Source organism: Dasypus novemcinctus, chromosome 14, assembly GCF_030445035.2.
Source record: "Dasypus novemcinctus isolate mDasNov1 chromosome 14, mDasNov1.1.hap2, whole genome shotgun sequence".
Classification (NCBI taxonomy): domain Eukaryota; kingdom Metazoa; phylum Chordata; class Mammalia; order Cingulata; family Dasypodidae; genus Dasypus; species Dasypus novemcinctus.
Genome location: NC_080686.1, coordinates 66,747,728 through 66,764,562, shown reverse-complemented (window position 1 = coordinate 66,764,562; position 16,835 = coordinate 66,747,728). Strand labels below are relative to the sequence as shown.

The following is a 16,835-nucleotide window of genomic DNA, read 5'->3' as shown; positions in this document are numbered from 1 at the left end:
ATGGCAGAGGTCTGATAGTTGATAGCTGACCTTGTAAAGAGACCAGAGCACCTAAGCCCAGAGAGAAGAGAGTCCCAAGAAGAGAGACGAGCTTTATGCCAGCTCACAGCTGAGATCAGAAGAAGTTGAACCCCACGGCGCCTTAAGAGGGAAGAGGAAGGCTGAACCCTCGCAGATGTCTCCCACCATCTTGCTTCAACATGTGGCAACAGAGTTTGGTAAGGAAGTAACCTTGAGTTGGACTCTTTAAGGTCTTGTAACTATAAGCTTTTACTCCAAATAAGTACCCTTTATAAAAGCCAGCAGATTTCTGAGACTTTGCATCAGCACCCCTTTCGCTGACTAATACACTCCCTAACTCATTCTACAAGGCCAACATCACCCTAATCCCAAAGCCAAATAAAGATACTAGAAGAAAGAAAATTTCAGACCAATACCTTTTTGAACACAGATGGAAAAATCCTCAACAAAATCCTTGTAAATTGAATCCAACAGCACATTAAAAGAATTATACACTATGATCAAGTACATTTTATACCTGTTATGTAAAGGAGGTTCAACATAAGAAAGTCAATTAATGCAATATACCACATAAACAAAATGAAGAAGGCAAAATTATCTCAATTGACACAAAAAAAGGCATTTGACAAAATAACAGCAAACTTCCTTGATAAACACACTTCAAAAACAGGAATAGAAGGAAATTTCCTCAACATGATAAAGGGCATATATGAAAACCACAGCTAACATCATACTCACTGGTGAAAGACTAAACGCTTTCCCTCTAAGTTCTAGAACAAGACAAGGATGCCTATTGTCACCACTGCTGTTCAACATTGTACTGGCTGGAAGTTCTTGCCAGAGCAATTAGTCAAGAAAAAGACATAAAAAGCATCCATATTGGAAAGGAAGAATTAAACTTTCTCTATTTGCAATTGATATGATCATATATACAGAAAGTCTCTAAAAATGTACAGCAAAACTACTAGATCTAATAAACAAGTTCAGCAAAGTTGTAGGATACAAGATCAACACCCAAAATTCAGTAGGGTTTCTATAGTAATGAACCATGAGAACAAGAAATCAAGAAAAAAATTCCATTCACAATAGCAACTAAAAGAATCAAATACCTAGGAATAAATCCAACCAAAGATGTAAAAGACTGTACACAAAAAACTTCCTTCCTAAAAGAAATCAAAGAAAACCTAAGTAAATGGAAAGACATTCCGTGTTCATGGATTGGAAGACTAAATATTACTATCAATTCTACCTAAATTGATTTGCAGATTCAATGTAATCCCAATCAAAATTCCAACAGCCTACTTTGCAGAAATGGAAAAGTCAAATGTGAAATTTATGTGGAAGGGTAAGGAGCCCCAAACAGCCAAAAAAACATTTGAAAAAGAAGTACCAAGTTGGGGGACTCACACTTTCTGAGTTTAAAGCATATTACAGTGGTAAAAAATAGCATGGTACTGTCACAAGGACAGATATATTGGCCAATAGAATCAAACTGAGATTCCGAAATAGAACGGTACACCTATGGCCAATTTAATTTTGACAAGGCTGCCAAGTTTACTCTATTGCAAAAGAATAGTCTTTTCAAAAAATGGTGCTGGGAAAACTGGAAATCCATATGCAAAAGAATGAAAGAGTCCCTATCTCAATTCACATACAAAAATTAACTTAAAATGGATCAAAGATCGAAATATAAGATTAGGACTATTAAGCTCTATAAGAAAACATAGGGAAACATCTCAAGATCTTGGAGTAGACAAATGTTTTCTTAGACTTTATACCCAAAGCACAAGCAGCAAAAGAAAAAAAATAGAAGCTTGAGACCTCTTCAAAATTGAAAACTTTTGTGCATCAAAGGATTTTGTCATGGAAATGAAAAGACAACCTACTCATTATTTGGAAAAAATATCTGAAAACCACATATTCAATAAAGGTTTAATATCCAGAATTCATAAAGAAATCCTACAACTCAACAAAAAAGACAAACTCCTGTTAAAAAATGGGCAAAAGACTTGAACAGACATTTCTCCAAAGAGAAAATACAAATGGCTAAAAAGCATATGAAAAGATGCTCACCATCACTAGCTATTAGTGAAATGAAAATCAAAACCGTAATCGGATATCATTTCACACACACACACACACACTAAACCACCTAAAAACAAACAAACAAACAGAAGGCTACAAGTGTAGGAGAGGATGCAGAAAAATAGGAACACTCATTCATTGCTGGTGGGAATGTAACACGGTACAGCCACTGTGGAAGACGGTTTGGCAGTTCCTCAGGAAGCTAAGTATAGAATTACCATATGATCTGACAACCCCACTACTAAGTATATACCCAGAAGAACTGAAAACAGGGACTCAACAGATATCTGAACCTTGATGTTCATAGTGGCATTACTCACAATTTCTAAAAGATGGAAGCAACCCAATTGTCCATCAACTGATGAACGGATAAACAAAATGTGGTATGTACGTATAATGGAATATTATTCAGCAATAAAAAGGAATGAAGTCCTGATATAAGCAACAACATGGATGACCCTTAAGGACATTATGTTATATGGAATATGCCAGATACAAAAAGACAACTATTGTATGATCTCGATGCTATGAACTAATTATAATAAACAAACTCACAGAGTTAGAATATAGAATATAGACTACCAAGAGATAGATTGGGGTTAAAGAATAGGGAATGATGCTTGGCTAGTGCAGAGTTTCTTTTTGAGTTGATAGTAGGTTTAGAAATGGAAGGGTGGTGATGGTAGCACATATTATTAGTGTAATCAACATCATGAACTATAAAAGTGAATGTAGTTGGAGAGGGAACTGTTAGAAGGTATATATAACTAGAATAGAAATTAAAAGATAAAATACAGGACTGTACAACACAATGAACCCAACTATAGACAATGGTCTATAGTTAATAAGACAAGTATAGGAATGTTCTTTCATTAATTATAATAATGTATGAACTTAATACAAGGTGCTAATAATAGGGTAGTATATGGGAAATACGTGCCTAATATAAATTATGGATGATAGAAAATAGTAGAATTTTAATACTCTTTCAGCAACCATAACAAAGGTAACTAATGTTAAAAAAATAGTACAATTATTAAAAAGTGCTGTCATCAATTGTAACAAATTTCCACACCAATGCAAGGTGTTGGTGGTAGGGTGGTGAACGGGAATCCTGGATTTTATGCATGATTGTTTTGTAAACCCACAATTTCTCTAATTAAAAAAGGGTTACCCCATACACACACACAAAAGAGATAAGCAAATAGAACTCAGTAAGTTCCCCTAAAACAGACTCATGCATACATGGAAATTTAGTATATGATAGAATCATAAATCAGTGAGGAAAAGAATGAGCTATTCCATAAACAGTACTCACACAATTTGCTAGCCCAATGGTATATAAATGAAAAAGTAAGGATTATAAAGTATCTCATATCATACACAAAATGAATTCCAATCAAATTACTAATAAAAATGTGAAAGTCAAAAACTTCAAAACTTTTTCAAGAAAATATATAACATCTACATGATATCATGGAGGGGAGGAAGGTTTCTTAAATAAAATGTACAAACAAAATAAACGTAACTACATTACAACTACATTACAATTTTAAACTGCTGAAACAACGAAGGATAACATAAAAATCACGAAGCGAGAAGCAATATGTTATCTTATCATGCACATAACCAAGAAAGGATAAGTTCTAAAATAAATATATATAGAACTCTGATAGATCAATAAGACACAAATAACTCAATAAATATTCCAAGAATGAGAAAGCAAGTCCCTGAAGAAACCAAGAGGTCAATAAAAATGCAGAGATACTCAATTAATTCACTAATAATCATGGAAACAGAAAAAATATAAAACAAAAATGACAGGCCATTTCACATCCATCAGACTGACAAAATGTTAAAAACATGACAATATCAAGTCTTGGACTCTCACTGCTGGTGTAAAGTGGTACAAATATTTTGGAAAATAATTTGTTAGTGAAACTGAAGATGCCGATGATACACCAATTCTATTTTTTGGTGTCTATCCTTGACAATCTCCCACAAGCATACAATGATGCTCATTTGTTTGTAACAGGAAAAAGTGGGTATATTCTAACTTTTAATCCATTAAAAAATGTATGAATTTACTCTAGGAAATTCACATAATAGAATAATGTGAATAGTTAAAATGAGGTAGCGCTTCATGTGTTAACATAGAAAAAAAAACTTCATTTTAACTGCTTTATAATATTCCATTTTGTGAATCTCTAGGGGCAAATGGAAGCTATCCAGTAATTTCATCAACATTTGAATTTATAGTAAACTTCCAGACTAGCTTTTATTTACTACTGTGCAAAGCAAAAATAGAATCTCTACTCAGTGAAATAAAAGGGTGGTTTATTTGCCATTTTAAAACATTTTATCATGCAGTTTCATTAAAATACAAAGGATAAGTGAGAATTCATTTACTGAACATTTCTAAGGCACATATTATCAAGGTGTTTAACTATGTCAGTAGAACATAAAAATAAATTTTACTTTATAGTAAATCAATCTTCTGTGTCTAGACCGTAAATTTCCAGAATCCTATGTACAGGATTTTTAGGCAAAAAACATGAATGCCATCTTCTATTTTTTAACTTAAAAAATTCAAAACACTTGAACTACGTAAGGTTCACTTGGGTTTATTTGCCTCCTTTCTTGTTTTTATCTTAAATAACTAGTTGACAATGGGATTTGTACCTGAAAGTAAAGTAATAGAAATATATTTTATCCATAATGTTTCTTGGTTATATATGAGATTGGCATTGACAAGTATACTAGCTTTCTCATAGCCTGCCAGTATGTTTATCACACAGTGCTAGTAGGAGTGGAGGGAATTGTGTCCTGCCTTAGGTGTTGAACAGTAGGAGAATTTTTTTCTGCCCAGGTTTGGGGTTTCTTTATCTACTAGTCACATGAGGCTGTTTAAATTAAATTAATTAAATTAACTAAAATAAAAAATTCAGTTCCTGAGCCACATTTCAAATGCTCAGGAACTACACATGTATTAGACAGTGAAGATATTTTAAAAATTGCTGAAAGTTCTATTAGACTGTAATATATAAAGAGCATCACTACAAGGCCTGCTAAATTTTATTTGCAATGCTCCAGATCAACACAAATTTAGTATATTTTTCTGTTGTGCAATCCTTGGTTTAAAATAGGGATTGTTACAAAATCTTGTCAGTACATGAAAGTCATTTCTATAGCTGATAACATTAAGTGCCTCATTTCTGGGATAGATGTCAGAATTCATTATGAAAAGCACAGAAGACAATCAGACCTTTAATGCAACTTGTATTGACACAAAGGTAGCCCTACAGATTCTAAATGTTTTGAATTGCCTGAATTTTACCACATACAGCCAGCTAATAAGGTCAGCTGCTAGAAAGTTGGTAGCTTCTCTAGGGTATTTGCCCTGGATCAAGGATACTACTGTGCAGCCTGGGATGCATATATAGTAAATTGACCCATATGCCTTCAAAACAGCCTCAAAAGTTTGACAGGAGAAAGTAGTTACATTATTTTTTCTGCTGCTCAGGGGTTCATTTTTTTTTTTTTTTTTAAGATTTTTTAAAAATTTATTTCTCTCCCCTCCCCCCAGTTGTCTGCTCTCTGTGACCATTCGATGTGTGTTCTTCTGTGACCCCTTCTATTATTATCAGCAGCACCGGGAATCTGTGTTTCTTTTTGTTGTACCATCTTGTTGTGTCAGCTCTCCGTGTGTGTGGCGCCATTCTTGGGCAGGCTGCACTTTCTTTCACGCTGGGCAGCTCTCCTTATGGGGCGCATTCCTTGTGCGTGGGGCTCCCCTACACAGGGGACACCCCTGCGTGGCACGGCACTCCTTGGCCCATCAGCACTGGGCATGGGCCAGCTTCACACGGGTCAAGGAGGCCCGGGGTTTGAACCGCGGACCTCCCATGTGGTAGGCAGACACCCTATTCATTGGGCCAAGTCTGCCTCCCAGAGGTTCATTCTATATTTATCTTCTTGCTTCTATCTCATACAATATTTGCCACCACCTACATCATCACCAGTCTAGTAACTTTGAGGGGGAAGGACTTTGAGGGGGAAGAAAAAGCCTCCAATTAACAAAGAAGAATCCACTGTTTAGGCATTCTCGTCTACATAATGTTCTCTTTGAGTTTTATTCCAATTTAAAATTGGAAAATTGAAAAAACTTCCAGGTTTAGTCAGACTCCTAAGAAAAAATCGAAACTGAAGAATTTTATCTACATTCGCAGGTCACCAGTCTCTACAGCATATACAGATCTATCGAGGCAGACATTACCAGATTATTAAAATACATCCTGTAGTCTAATCCTACATACCTGCCTATTTTAAAAATATAGTTATAGCCCATATTCAAGTAGGCTATAGAATGGACATTTACCAATCTCTAAAACTTGTTATAAAAATAAAATTATATGTAATATATATATAGTCAACTTAAAATACCTCATAAAATTCATGTTCAATTTGATTGTGACTCGTTATTACAAAGGCTGGATCTTTGTACTTAGAAGCATCTTTTAAAAAATCTGATCAACACAATGACATATTTAGAGAAACAGTACAAGATTAAAGGTATTCTTATCACACTGAGGAATGCAATGAAATTTTCTTGAAAAAAAATACTAAGTTCTGAAGAGGCCATCCTTTTTAAAGATTGAATAAAATAATCAATTTTTCATCTATAATATAATAAAATGTGTTTTCAATAAAATTAGCATGCTTAAATATGTCAATGTTTAGCAATTACCATGGACTACATCTATAACAAAACACATAAAAGCATATAAATTAAATATAACTATAAAATTAAAGTTAGCAACAACAATAAGAAGAAAAAAATAAAATTAGACAGTAAAAAAGACTCTAACCACTTTGTCCTCCTGGTGTGAATATCCACGAAAGCAAGTTAGAAAGGACAGAAAAAGACAAAACAAAAAAAGAAAGAATTAATTCCATTCTTAAAACAAGAATTTTTAAGAGTTAGTAAAATAAAAATTCTGAAAAGTCTAAATTACATTTTGATTAAATTCTAAAATTTTTCCATACATTTCATTCAATTCAAGCAAGGAGCATGCAACATACATGAACAAAGTAATTTCCATAAAAGTAATTAAATACCAATTTTATTTATTTCACAAATAAAATCATAATTTAACATTCAACTCAAAGGAAGAAACTGAAGTGTTTAAGAAAGAACATTTTATGTATAAAGACAATAAAAACACAGCATCACTGCTCATCTTTAATTTCATCATATACTATCAAAAGTGAAAAAAGATCATTTTACATGAATTATGCATATAGTTTAACTTTAAAACTTATTTTGTCCAATTAATTTAGAAGTATCCGAAACTTTGTAACTAAAAAAAATTAGATGCCACTAAAGATAATATATTATTGTATTTTGCTGCATATAATTTATACCCACCAGTTTTTTCTCATAATCAACTACTCCTACAGCCATTCCATCTTACCACTTCTCATGTTAAACAGTCAGCCTGCCATCCCCTTCCCCCAAGACCAATTTACTTTAAGTGTTATGCCCAAATCTACCTTCTCATTCTCACTTTATCATTGTCTTATTATCTTTTCAGTGATATTTCCTCTTGACAGTCATGGCACCATTTCAGTCTCAATATGGCAATTTCATCTGCCAACAACTCTTCTTTGTGCAACTTTTCCATTCTTAGTGCGTAGTCTCCTAGGAAACTAATGTCACTTTCCCCTCAAACTCCTCTAGATATTCAGTCTTTCTCCTACTATTTCTTCCTCTGTATTGTCAAAAAAGAAAAAAGAAAAATAGATCCCTACCTCTATATCAATGCTATATATTCTCTTTAGTTTAAGGAAAAAGGAAGAATGAGAATGATGAACCCTAATCAAAATGGATCTTCTTTTTCACCCTTTCAAAGAGAAATTCAGAACAAAAGGATTGGCTGTATCTTCTAATCAGATTTTAGTAAAACTATTAAATCAGAAGTCTCACTGTAATTGTCAAAAGTGATATTAATCTCAATAATCAAATTGAAATTGAGTTGCTTGAAAATCAAAGATAACATAAATGTAAATATTTTCAAGGACATTAAGACAAAGACTGATTAAAATCTCATGGGATATGACACATGTGGGTCAACCCTTGTGGAGGAATATTTTTATTTTAAACAATGGATAATTTGGATTTGAAAATTGTCTTTAAAAGTGAATTTTCCCAAGATCAACAAACAACTCAATTGTATTTCTATACACAAGCAATGAATAATCAAATTCTGCCTGAATAGTTTAGCATTTTAATTATTCACAAGTTTGGACTGCCATCTTCAAGAATACATTATCACAGTGTTGAGATGCAGCAAGGAGCTGAATCAAAAGACAAATGTCAATCCCAGAAAAACATGCCCACAATAAGTACACCAGATTTCTTTCTTCAATCAGTCCAATCATTAAGCAATTATTTATACTGACATATTATATGTCAAACACATAGAAATCCACAGTAGGTGAGAGAAATTAGAAATATGTAACCAAGAACAATATAACATAGGGAAGTATATGTGACTCAAATGATTGGACTCCTGTCCACCACATGAGAGGTCTGTGGTTTGGTTCTCAGTGCCTCCTAAAGAAGATAGCAAGCTGGCATGACAGGCAGGTGTGGCAGGCTGGTGCAACAAGATGATGTAACAAGAGACACGAGAAGAAAAACCTAATGAAAGACCCAACAAAGCAGGGAGCAGAGGTTCCCAGGTCCTCCTAAAGAGGACAAGCAGGGCCACGAGCTGGCATGACGGGCAGGTATGGCGAGCTGACGCAACAAGATGACACGAGACACAAGAGAAAAACATAATGAGAGATACAACAAAGCAGGGAATGGAGTGGCTTAAGTGATTAGGTGCCTTGCTCCCACATCGGAGATCCCAGGTTCATTTTTCAGTGCCTCCTGAAGAAACAAAGAAGATCAACAACCATTGACCATGAGGTACAGCAATGCCCAGAGATGTACTTACCAAATGCAATGGATGTGTCATGATGATGGGAGAGTGTTGCTGTGGGGGGAGTCGGGGGTGGGGGCAGTGGGGTTGAATGGGACTTCATATTTTTTGAATTTAATATTTTTTTTAAATGAATAAAAAAAAAAAGAAGATCAACAGACACAGAAAGTGCAAAACAACAAGAGGGTGGGAGAGATAAATAAATAAAATAAATCTTTTTTTTTAAAATAGAATAATATAGTATAGTATATACTATAGAATATAGAGAGAGAATATATCATAGTATGTAACATAGAGAATATATGTATGTTTAAATGTATATATAATATAGAGAATATATATATGTTTAAATGTTTAAAAATCTGGAGAATCCAGTGTGGCACAAAAGAGTAAGTGGTTAATTTACATGGAGCACCTGAAACAAGCAACCATCGTGGGAATTGGGGGGCTGATATGCTTACATCCAGAAAAAGGAGTGTGTTCATCAAGTGAGTGAAGGTTGTAGGGTGGGAAGAGGGAGAAGGTGGAAACAGAAGTATTTCAAACTAAAGTAGCAAGGTAAGCCAAAGCATAAGAGATAAAAGGCAGTGATAATCTGAGAGAAGTGCTAAATACTTTAGTTTGGTTGGGGCATACAAAATGGAGCAAAGCTCATGTCTAAAGTTAGTCAGGGAATAAACCATGAAGGGTTCTTTATGCTATTAGAGACTTCACTCAGGAGATGGAGAGTCACTGAAATAGTTTTTAGGCAGAAGGTAAAATAATCAGATTTGCGTTTTACAAAGACCACTATAGACGCATGTGAGGGGTGTGTTTGAGGTGTTAAGATTGGAGCAAAGAAACCAATTAGGGCCTGTATCCACACAGGTGATGGAAGATGAGAGGATGAATAAGAGAGTAGTCAGTAGTTTATGAAGAAATAGAGAGGAATGATAAAATCAAAAACTAGTAAAGAAAGAGAGGTGAAGGAAAGAAACTTGAGAGTATTCCTGGTTTTCTGGTTTGAGTGACAGATTGGAGAGTGGTGCTATACAAAAAATTGAGAATTACAGGAGGAGTAGATATGGGGGTTGCTCCAGCCATAGAAATTAGGTAGAAAGTATGGCCTGGCCTAAACAATACTCAACTGATATTTTAATATATTTACTGAAAGATGAGTTAGAAAGATAGGGCTTCAAAAGAAGAATTCTAAGCCCTATTATTTTTGTAGATCAAAATTATTTTTAACTTTTAAAAAAAGCATTATTATAGATAGGTGTCTGTGGTGGTTTGAGGCTGTTATGTACCCCAGAAAAACATGTTCTGAAATTTGACCTATTCCTGTGACTATGAACCCATTTTCAGTAGGACCTTTTGATTAGGTTACTTCAGCTAAGGTGTAACCCACCTCAGTCAGGATGAGTCTTAATCCTATTACTGGAGTAATTTATAAGTAGAATGCAATTCACACAGACAGAAGGAAAGCCACAGAAAGCAAAAAGTTGAACATCAATAGAACCCTGAAGAAAAGGAAAAGACCAGGAAATCCTCCCATCTGCTTTACCATGTGACAGGCTTAAGACCAAAGATCACCAGCAGCCAGCCCCCAGAACACCACAGTCTACAGAAGAAATCATTACCTTGATGACATCAGAATTTGGATCTTTTCCCAGCCTCAAACCATGAGCAAATAAATTCCATTGTTTAACCCAACCCATTTTATGGCATATTCTTGAGAAGCCTACAAAACTAATACAGGGGATTTCTTTTCTGCTTATATTTGAAGTTAAAGAGTCTTGTTGGGCATGATGGAAAAGGCTACTTCATTTAAAAGGAAAAAAGAATGTATTACTAGGTCTAATCCGCTTCACATGTCTGGCCTGCATTCCACTTTCTTTGCGCTCCCAAATCTAGTGTCTGTTTTATCATTCCGCAGTGTTGGCGATAGCCTGAATTCCTTTACATATTAAGTCATTGTACAATGTCCTACTATGATTAGAATCCATTAAACATGCTGTTATAATTTTCCCCATATATGCTAAGTGAAATCTATTTAACCAGGCGCTTACCTTATTTACTGATAAGGTGCTCACCTTATCTAGTAATGAAGACATTAAGACACCAAGGCAGCATTTGAATACAGGTATGTCAAAAGCCAAGCAATATGTTTTCACTTCTCTAAAAGAAATTTCTAAAATCATATTTCCCTCCCATATTTCTCAGTTAATATTTAAAGTTTAAATATTTGGAAAGGCTATATTTTCTTATGCAATGTGTATTTAGATATGCTTTAATTTTATTTTCATCAAATCTTGGAGGTACAGATTGAATTCATTCAATTTATGGAAAACGCCTACTATATAACCTAATTAGCAAACCAATTTGCACTGCAAAACCATCAGACAAATCTGACATTCTATCAGAAAGATTCCAAATTCATTTTTTAATTCAGGTAAATGTGGTATAATGGGCCAACATAACAATCATCTCACATCCCAATTCTATGTTTAAAAAAGATAGACGAGGCACCAGAGTATTGCCAAGTCTGTTACCGAATGACATAAGGTGTTGTACCTTTCTTTATTTCTTAGAGAACTTCGTTTTGCTTTGCTCTCATTGAACTCTCTCTTAGGACAATTAATTTTAGAAGTGTTCCTTTGGTGCCCAAGGGATTTTTATATCCTGAGGCAATATACTATAGTAAGACTAGACACAGATTAAAGAGTGTTGAAAAGCATGTTTTTCTTCTGAAAGGCAATTGAAAAAGTGAGCTGGAAAAGAAAAATTCACAAAACATAGAGGGTTCTCAGTTCAATTTTAAGAAAGAATACTTATGGAAATCCTTGCCCTTGAAGTTATTCACACCCACCTACTCTCCAGAAAGTCTTTGTTCCACAGCAGAGTACACTACCATACTTTTAAGACCACTGCATATCTCAGAGTAAACAGGACCCAAGAAATCACCCAAAGATACCTGAAGATAAACAACTCCAAATTGGTAGCAATGATTTTATTTGTAAGTTTACTTTAATTGTTCTTCTAAATAATAGCTCCACAGTTTATTATGGTATATAGGTGGAGGAGGGTAGCCAAACAAAAAATGAATTAAAGGTGTTGCAATAAAGACAGGGATCTAGTTTGTGTATACTTTGGCAAAAATGTTTTCCATATAATGAGTTTGAAGCATTACCATGCCTATTTTCATGATGCTGACATGCATTATGAGGTAAATATAATTTCCTAAGATTCTGCAATTCAGACTCTTTCATAGTTACTATATAACCCTATACCACTGCAGAAGTTGACATCAGTGAAGGGAAATAATTCTCCTCTTCTTCTTTTTAAATTATATAACTATTTTCTAATAATAATCTTTGATATTCTAGATTATTCAGCCATACAAACTGGAAATTAAAGATTTCACCAATTGCAACCACTTGCTTAATGGTGGTCCTACAAAGTTTTCTAAAATAGTAGATGAGAATGAAATCACACTTCATACAGGAAAACATGAAAGTAAGACGGCAAGAAACAACTTACTTAAAATACAAAAAAAACACCAAAAACTGTCAATCTAGATTCTATACTTAGCAAAAGTATCTTATGGGTGCCCTAAACACCCATATGTTATATAAATATGGGAACGGATAAAAACCAAAGCTTAACTCACACTATACTATATATAGTAACCTAAGAGCATTAATAAAGCTTCTTAATTACTTTAAAAATTAAGCAGTAGAAAAATTTTTCTATATGAGCATATTTTTCAAGTGTTTAAAGAATTACATGGGTAATCTAGTATTAATGTTTATAAATTATAGAATGTTAAACCCAGAAGAGACCTTAGAAATCATTTAGATTGACACCTTCAATTTTCAGATTTTTAAAACAGAAGCACTAGAGATGAAATGACTTGTCAAACAAATGTCACACACTATGAAGGCAGGAAAAGAACCTGGTTCTCTGATTTTCTCACCTTGTGTCACCCTCTCCCTAAATAATGTAAAATTATTTCTGATATAATAGTATTTAGTAACTCTACAAATTGTGAAAGAAAAGTTATATGTGATATTGCTTGCCTTGGGTGTATGGGGACTGTCTGCATAGCACACTGTCATTTTTAGACAGCATATCTACAGAATTGCAGATAATCACAATGGCTTGAAATTTAAAAAAAAATAATACTGCCTAGAGGGTTGCAAAAATACTCTAATCATTATTTTATCTCTCAGTGCACAATTTGAATATAATCACTAAAATCAGATACATAAGTGATGTACACTTATACCATTAGATTTTAAAGGATTTGCATATGAATAATTTTCTTCTTAACCATTGTAAGTTATAATTCATTCTACTTCTAATTTGATAATTTATAAAGTAAAAAGTTAATTTCTCTTACATTTGTAAGTTAAACAATATAATTTTGAAAATGTATATTCTAATTTTTACTAAAAATTAGATTAACTGTTAAGCTGTTAGCAATCTATTTTTCCCACTTAAACAAAAAATTAAAGTTTCCACATGTTGACACTTAAAATAATTCTCATTATAAATTACCTTTAATGTCTTTCCTACTAGAGTGACCAGTCAAGGATGACAAAATAAATTCTCCTTTATAAAGTCATTATTTTTTCATTTATGAAGAGGGTATCATCTTGAAATGAAATATATGGAAGTATTATTTCATAAAATCTTATTGTATTGGTACTTCCATGTGTCCTGCTCTTCACTGATTATATATATATATTCTAAATGTACCTCAAGAGAGTTGATTCATTTTAAGAATAACTCCACAAGAAAGAGCCTCAAAATTAAAACAAAAGTCTATTTTATCTTTTTTTCTCATGAGATTATTAAAAGAATTTTTAAATAATTTCATAATTAAAATTTAAGCTGCAAAGTATTTATAACACAGTCTGACTAAATTTCACTGAGCTTAATCCTGTGGGGTTATTACAAAGAAATGTATTTAGCACCCATTGATAGCAAAAGACTTCTTCTGTAGCATAAGCCAATTAAACATAGGCAAGATGATCTAATTTGTAAAGGGAAATGGAACTCAATATTCTTCTTATTTGGAATATAGACAACCTTTATTCATACTATCCAAAGGGAATGATTTCTCATGAAATTAAGACCAACTTATGATGATCTCTCATCTGAATGCAAATGTAGAAAAAACTAATAAAAGAAATCCAGAACTGTCTTCCTTGAGGTAAAATCCAGATGACTTTTATTACCTTATTCCACTGATATTTCAACCATATCTAAGAAAAACTATGAGCAAATTGGGACTAGGGTCTCTGGCTCCTACCTTCTTCCATAAACCTTCCATAGCATATAAGGAGATTTAGATTGAGCACAATACAATAGATTTTCAAGAGTATTCCGATTTTTCACCATAATTCATTTCTTGACCAATATCAGCATAAAGGGGCAATGCATTAGAAACTGGGAAATATAATCTTAAGCAGTTAAACTATAATCAGGTGTTGTTAGGTATGTAAGCTTTTTTTGGCAAGAAAAGGTTAATAAGCAAGGACCACATTTCTCCTCCTGCCTGAAACAAACAAACAAAAAACACATAGCAATGACTTCAGATTAAAAAAACCCCAAGAAGAATAATTTAGACCCAAAGCAGAAGAAAAGAAATAATAAAAATCGAAGCAGAAAGCAGCAAAGGAGAAAATCAATGAAACCAAAAGTTCTTTGATTAACATTCAGCCTGACTGAACAGTAAAAAGAGAGAGAACACACTCTATCAATATCAGGAATAAGTGCGGTGGCCCACAAGAGATTTTACAGATATTAAAAGAATAATAAAGGAATATCACGAACAACTTTATGCCAATAAATCTGACTTTTGATGAACTAGAAAAATTAATTGAAAGGCACAAACTATCAAAATTCACACAAGAAAAAACTGGTAAGCTGACTAGTCTTATATCTATTAAGAAGACTGAAATTGTAGATAAAAATTTCCCCACACAGAAAACTTACCCAGATAGCTTCACTGGTGAATTCTACCAAACATTACAGGATGAAATCATACCAGTTCTATAAAATCTCATTCATTATATCCATTTCACCCAATAGAGAGGATGAAATACTTCTCAACTCATTCTATCAGGCCAGCATTACCCTAATACCAAAACCCAAAGAACACATTACAAGAAAGTAAAACTACAGGTATAACTATGCCTCTTGAATAGAGAAGCAAAAATTCTACACTTGATCTTAGCCAAAACACAAGTGATGAAACAAAAATTCTAAACAAAATTTTAGCAAATCAAATTCATTAATATATAAAAAGGGATAATCCATCGTGACCAAATGAGGTTTAACCCAGAAATATAAAACTGGTTTAACAATCAAAAATCAAGTAATATAATTCATCATATCACTAAACAAAGAAAAAACATCTGATTACTTTCAATAGACACAGAAAAAGAATTTGACAAAATCCAACATACATTCCTGATTTAAAAAATTAGAAAACTCTCAACATAGATGACCAGATGTCATCTATGAAAAGTCTACAGCTAGTGAAAGACTGTATGCTTTCCACCTAAGGTCTAGAGCAAGACAAGGAAGTCTTCTCCCACCACTTTCTTAGTCAATGCAACCAGGCAAGGAATTTTAAAAAAAGCTATCAGGTAAACCTGTGGGAAAAATTAGAAGAAATAAAGAAAAGTTATCAGTTCTATACAAAACAAAACAGTAAGAAAAGGGGATCAATGGGAAAAGGGAGAAAGGAAATCACACAGAACCAATTCTCGTTATAATGTCTAAGTAATGAATGTAAAGGTATCAACTTCCTATTTTAAAATTACCTCATTAAAATACTGCGTGTGCTTATTCTGTTACTATTAAAATAAAATAAAGGGAAATAAAGCTTCAAATTCTATATAATTATTAAACATATAATCCTAAAGCCGGAAATGGACTCTTTCGAATGGACAGGAAACACAGGCGAAAGAAGAACAGATGTAAAATTTGTAAAGTTATGTGTAGTAAAGGAAAATGCTATGTCACAACTTTGTTAATCAGTTGTATGGCTTTAAAAACAAATTTCAGTCTCTTGGTCTGAGTTTTCTGCACCAGTAAAATAAAGGAATTAAGCCAAGTGATCTCTAAATTCCCTTAGTCATCTTTGCAAATCTAAAGATATTATCATTCTAAAAAAATCTTAAAACATGAAAGTTAATTTTTTAATTCAGTGAAGAAATAAAAGAACTTCTTTTATCTAAAACGAAGAAAAATAGAGAAGGCTTTTGTTCTTTGGCTCATCTGAATAATAATGTCAGTTACTATCTTTATTTTTTTTAACAACAGGCTTGAATTGGTATGTGTAATTTAAATCATTTCTGTACCTTGTTTGAGCGTAATGACACTCGACCTCCACAACGGGCACAGAACTTTGTTTGGCAATATGAACAGTTATGGCCACAGCCATCAGCAAACTTTGTTTTGTGGCAGATACCGCAGGTTGGGGCATCACCCTTCTGTTCAGGCTGCTGCTGTGATTCTTCTCCCATCTTCTTTACCTGCTCCTTATACATTTCAAACTGCTGATGCAGTTTTCTGCAGAGAGAAAAGATTTTTAAAAAATGGTTTCTTAATGGTCTCATAAAAATAATTAACACAATCTGTAGATACAATTTCATAATCAAAAAAATTTCAGAATGAGAATAAAAGAAAAAAATTAACTTCCTAATTAAAGAATAATATCTCCTATTGTGCTTCATATAAAATGTT

General features: G+C 33.3%; 1 protein-coding gene across 46 annotated transcripts in view; it reads right to left on the bottom strand.

Annotated features, from left to right (window-relative positions):
• Window positions 1-16,835, bottom strand: part of RIMS2 (regulating synaptic membrane exocytosis 2) — a 734,990-nt gene that overhangs the window by 553,180 nt on the left and 164,975 nt on the right. For all 46 annotated transcript variants that reach the window (XM_058275873.1, XM_058275894.2, XM_058275868.2 and 43 more), the window contains one exon: window positions 16,451-16,661. In XM_058275873.1, the coding sequence (XP_058131856.1) occupies window positions 16,451-16,661 (211 nt within the window). The remainder of the gene's footprint in view (window positions 1-16,450; window positions 16,662-16,835) is intronic.